Source organism: Vipera ursinii, assembly GCF_947247035.1.
Source record: "Vipera ursinii genome assembly, chromosome: 7".
Taxonomy (NCBI): Eukaryota; Metazoa; Chordata; class Lepidosauria; order Squamata; family Viperidae; genus Vipera; species Vipera ursinii.
This window is the reverse complement of record NC_139521.1, coordinates 49,249,461-49,255,460: the sequence shown is the minus strand read 5'-3', so window position 1 is coordinate 49,255,460 and position 6,000 is coordinate 49,249,461. Positions and strand designations below refer to the sequence as shown.

Here is a 6,000-nt window from a genome sequence, read left to right as displayed (position 1 = left end):
TTATTAAATAAGATATTCAATAAAAAGCAGACCTTTTAGAATTATTGTTTTTAAAATATACGGATATAATTTAATTGTTAAAAAAATTAACACAGTGTGGAAATCAAGCTGTGACAGCCAGACTTGCATGTATGTTAGGTAAAGCAGTTAAGTGCATAACATTCTGTTACAATGATAGAGGTGAAGATTACAAACTTATAATGAACTGCCTATATAAGAATGCATGAAGGAGTTATGAAACAGAGCTATAGTGGGAAAAGTGGATTCATATGGCCAGGTTTTTCACAAAGTAACAGTGATTTCTCTAGTCGTTTGAACAATTGCAACACAGTCCTTGTTTAACAATTACCTCATTTAGCTATCACTTGCAGTTACAATGGTGAAGAAAAAGTAACTTACAACCAATTCTGATATTTATGACCTTCACAGGTCAGTAAAGCAAAGGAAAACTTTGAAGCAGTCATGGTTTTGCTTAGTGACTGCTTTGCTAAATGACCAGGTTGCTGGGCCCAGTTATGGTTATTAGACAAGGAATGCCTGTAGCTCTTGCTATATTAGCTTTCTTAAGCATTAAAAAAAGCTTTTAATGGAAGAAAAAAATGGTCACGTGTAACATTAGATGATATGAATCCATTTGTCATTTCTTTGTACTTTTTCTTTTTTTTCTAATTATGTCCAAAATTTCAGAACTCCTTTCTGATTGCAATAATAAAATAATTATAGACTTAACATTGGTAGAACATCAAAGAATTCATAGTGACATCAATGATATTTTCTGTAGCTTCCAGTGGAATTTTCATGTAAATTATTCCACCTGAAAAATGTAATGTTAATGTTCCACTAATTATGCAATCAGATATTTGTAAGTGTACGAGTACATTTCTGAAAATAAAGAGATTTACAAATCCAAAGGAATCACTGGAATTTCAAAGCAGGAAAACAGTCTTTACAAATAAAAGGAAAGAGAAGATTCAAAAATAAATGCCCATTGAAATGTAGTCTCTAAATAGTCCCAGAAACTATACAATGTAGCTGGTTAGATCCAGCAAATAAGATGTCATGTCTATGATTTGATCAAAAATACCTGCCCTTGTCACTCTTCGGATGTTTCTGTCCATTTGTTCACATTGAGAACCAAGGTATCCTTTTTTACACAAGCATTTATTTGGTCGTATGCAGACACCACCATGTCGACAGACTGGATCACACTTTGCTGTAAAAAAAAATTAAATGTTAAAATCCTCTGTTGGTATCTGAAGCAAAACATGCAGAGGCAAAAATGTCACTATCATAATGGTGGTATGAGGTTATTTCAGACAACATTTCGAACCCTAAACCCATTTGGTTACAATGAAATTATATTGCTATACAGTGGTGGATTCAATAAGTGAACAACCAGTTCTCTGTGGGGATGCCGCTTCCGGAACTCCATTCTGGCCATGGGCAACCAAAAATTAGCTAGTGGTTCTGCCGAAGTGGTGCGAACTGGCTGAATCCCACCACTGTTGCTATATCTTAATGTTTAAAACTAATCTACATGTTCTGCTTATCTGATGTCATGCAACGTATACAATTCAATGTCCTTTTTCTGTGTAGAAAATGTTGTCTTGATGTGCAAGAAACTCCAATTGTGATCATTTATTCACTCTAAAACTAAGTTTTAAAATGGCAATTAAATATTTAAACAAGATGTTTAAGTTTGTTTCAATACAGGCTTTAAGTTCTTTACAGAGGATTACAGAAACTCTTGTGAGTGAATAATATAAATATCTCTTCAGAGGTTAATGAATCTATTCCCATACTTCAACATTTGTAATCTGGTGTCTGCAGCTCACAGGACTTCAGTGCAAGGCACAAAATTTGAAAACCTCAGGCTACAAACTTATATGTATTCCCGGGGAGTCCCGTTGAGTCCAATGGGGCATTTCTAAGTATAGGTATTTCCGATTTAAAACTGCGTTGAATTATCTAAGAATGTCACTTTTAAACATCTTGGTAGGGTGAAATCTTGAGCATAATATTGCCTTGTGGTCACATGGCATCTAGGAATGTTGCTAAATGAATTCTGAATTCATTATCAGGCTTTCTTAGTCTCTTCTTCTAGACATTTTCTTACCATTCATTATAAATACATACAGTATATTTAAAAATGTCAGAAATTGTTATTGGCTTGCTATGTTCAGCAATTACTATGAATAGAATACCAACCAGTTCGGCAGAATTCACCTTCCCAGCCTTGATTACAACAACATTTTCCAGTGGGAGTACAATGCCCATTTTGGCAATGCCTTGAGCATTCAGATGTCAATATTTGGGCAGGAAATGCTGTTCTTTTACATTCTTCTGGAACTAAAGGCCTATGGGAAAAAATACAGGCAATGCATCTATTTAAATGTCAGGATCAAATATAAACAATTTGCATATATCTTCATTTTTGCAGTCTTCATTTTTGTTCTCCAAAAATGTTTAAATGTTTAAAATGGACCATGTAGCAGTATTTTTGGAAAGTGCAAGAAATGGGTATTTTAATTTTCAGAGTTTAATTATGATAATCCAGTATGTTATTTAACAAACATTGCTACTATACCAAGCAAAAATATTTTTTAAAATGCTAAAAAAACCTTATTTTGTCAACAAAGACTGTTCAAAATTAGTTCCCTAAATATTAGTTAAACCAGCTTGAGGTCCTTTCAAACTGTATAATATTGCTGTGTAATAGCAATAATTATTATAAAAATGATACACATATGAAGATGTACGGTATTCCAATTTCATATTGAAAACCACATACAGGAAGTTCACATAAGAACACTTAAGTGTTCATGGCACATTTTATTCATGCATGCTTTTAATTGAGCTTTAATTCATTCAGTCCTCAGTGTTCACTTAATACACTGAACCATAAACTAACAATATGTGATTAGCTCATAAGTCAGCATCTGTCTTAGTGTTCATGAATGCGTTTCAAATGTGCTTCTCAATTTTATATTCTAGATTTGGAAGGTTAGGTAACTCTATGGAAAGTAGCCAGAGTTAAACAGAATCTTTTATAGTTGAATATTATAATACAAAATAGCAATAGCACTTAGATTTATATACCACTTCATAGAGAATTACAGCCCTCTCTAAGCAGTTTACAGAGTCAGCATATTGCCCCCAACAATCTGGGTCTCCATTGTACTGGAAGATGGAAGGATGGAAGACTGAATCAACCTTGAGTCAAAAATATTGGAGACCACATAATTGTTACGTGAAGGATTAGCTAAAACACCTTACATGCATTTCTTATGCTAGAGCTACAAATCCCTGGATCTCTGGCAACCTATACAATACCGGCATATCTCAAGGGCATTTATTAGAACAAAACTGCTTTAAACCTAATTTCATCTGTCCCTTATCAGGAGCAACTGCATTAAAATGATCATGATCCTAGTTATCCTAGTGATGAGAAGAAAAATGTATCATCTTCAAATTATAACAATGGGAATATGTTATAGTACAGAATCACCAGCGGAACATAGAAAAACATCTACTTTTCTCAGAATAAATACAGCCCTCTTTCAGGTATTTTTCAGTACATTTGCTTTCTTACTGGGAAGTTTGCCAAGTGCTCATTACTTGATTTACTGCAAGGGAATGAAGTGGGAAGTAAGGAAAAGAACCTTTCCAGCTTTTGGATTTTTTTTTAAAGCTCAGCAGCATATCAAATTTATTCTTATATGGTATACTTGTTCATGACCTCGAGTCTTTAAGCAATTCTGTCATACAGCTATACAGATGAAGTCTGTATCAGTGTTAATAGCTGTGAGGTCAATGCAACTGCTAAACAGTTTGTATTACTGTCAGGGTGGTCATAAAAACAACACCTGCTGGATGAGGCCTTGGCAGCTGGGTCAACAGGCACTGTGGGAATTTATCAATTTAGGGGGGCGGGGCACTTGCATCGCACTTTGACGGATGAATCAGGAAAGAACTGGCTGGTGGACCTAAAGTTGCTCAATTATGTATTACATACTTTATGACAGCAGCCGCACGGGTTTCTTCGCACACATCAGAAAACAGAAAGATATAAACAGATAGGTATTTTTGCCTTATAAAGGGAAGGCCACAGAGTAGTCAATGTAAGAAGAATGGAACATGCAGGGGAGGAGAGATGGAAATGGAATGTTGCTCTGAAGTTATGTTTGGGCTTACATATTCAAGGAGATTTATTGTAAAAAAAAATCTTCAGTGCATATAGTTAGGCAAGCATGCCAATCAGTTATCATTTTTAAAGCTAAAGTAGCCTGAAGAATTGCAAATGACTTCAAGGTTTACTTATATTTTTGTTGAAGGGGATGACATAATCCACCTGGATGGATTTCTTTTTTTAATTGCTCTTTGTGGATAGCTTTTGCATTAATTTAAGAATACATGATTAATAAGTAAAATAAAATATATTTTAATATATCTTAGTATTTTATTTATTAGTAAATCATACATTCATAAATTTGAAATGGGCTATAAGTCAAGTCAAATCATCTGATATCTGCAAGAGTCAAGTTTAAGCTGTTTCTGAGAGATGGCTGTCTGGTCTTTACTTGAAACCACTCATTTGGGTCACTGTTTCTATTATATTAATTTTATTGCTAGCATTTTTTTCTAGCATTAAATCAGAATCTGTATAACTTAAATGAATTTTGTGTCTTGCACTCTTAAATGATAGTGGACAACTCTGGACCTTCTTTGTGACATTCTTTCAAGCATTTGAAAAATGTTTTCATAATCTCCCCATCTTCTGTTTAAACTGCTCAAAACTAAGTACTCTGTTTCACCTCCATTTCTCTTAATAGAACCTAGCTCATTCTGAACAATCAGTTCCAGTTTGTATGTATCCTTCATAAAATAGTGCCCAGGTCTGAGCATAATAGTTGAAATGGAGTCTGGCTAATGCAAAATAAAATGGAACAATTACACCTAATGATTTGAAAATCATATTCCCTTAGTGTAGTTTAAAATTGTGTTTGATTTTTCCTACCTGTATCATACTGTTGACTTCAGTTTGCAGACAACCTATGTTCCAAGTCACTTTATGGTTTGCTCTAGGAGAGACATGTCAAACACAAGGCCCGGGGGCCGGATCCGGCTCGCGAAGTGGTTTCATGTGGCCTGCGAAGCCATCCTGGAAACAGCGAGGGAACGACCCTCCTCCTGCCAGAGGCCCCCAGATCTGTCCCACTCCTGCCCAGGCCCCCATAGGCACCCTTGATGTGAATGATGTAGAGCTGGCCACACCCACCCAGTAGGCCATATGCACTCTAGCCATGCCTACCCAGTAGGCCACGCCCACCCGGGCCATACCTATCCGGCCCCCTGAGGGCAACCACAATGCTGATGCAGCCCTCAATGAAATTGAGTTTGACACCCCTGCTCTAGGAATTCTAATCACTCTTAAGAGTGATTGGTCTATAGTTATGAAGATAGGGACATTTTTTTTCTCCTTTAATCATTTAACATTTAATTAGTTCTCCAGCATTTCTTAGCCATAATATTTAAAAGTTCTGCCAGCACATTAGCTACTTCTGCTTACTAGAAAGAAATTCATTTGGTCCTAGAGATTTAAACTTTACTTTCTGTTCCAAAACCATATTTCTATCAATCTTCATCTTCAGTTCTGCTCCTTCATCTTTCCCATCCGTTTCCTGGAGCAATGCATGTTTTTTTATGAGAAGACTGATTTAACACAGAAGTTGAATTGTTCTCTTTCCTTTGTTATCTTTACTGCTTTGCCTTCTTCACTGAACAGCTGGTATAATATTTTGTCTTTTTCTTTGAACATATCTTAAGAAGGTTTATTAACATCAGCTCATTCTGAGCTTTTGCTTTCTGACACCAACTCTAGAGTTTTAAGCGACTGTTTATGTTTTTCCTTTGGGAGGGCAATTTTTCCATTCCATGCATATTTCTTTTCTTGTTTTCAGATCTTTACTAAGATTTAAACAGCTATATTGGAGTCTTCGG

General features: G+C 35.5%; 1 protein-coding gene across 1 annotated transcript in view; it reads right to left on the bottom strand.

The window, feature by feature from the left end:
• Positions 1–1,019: 1,019 nt before the first annotated feature.
• Positions 1,020–6,000, bottom strand: part of HHIP (hedgehog interacting protein) — a gene marked incomplete at its 3' end in the record, with an annotated part of 91,744 nt that continues 86,763 nt past the window's right edge. The window contains exons 12-13 of the mRNA XM_083367778.1: positions 2,209–2,357; positions 1,020–1,213 (exon numbers count right to left, since the gene is read on the bottom strand). Of these exons, the coding sequence (XP_083223904.1) occupies positions 1,020–1,213; positions 2,209–2,357 (343 nt within the window). The remainder of the gene's footprint in view (positions 1,214–2,208; positions 2,358–6,000) is intronic.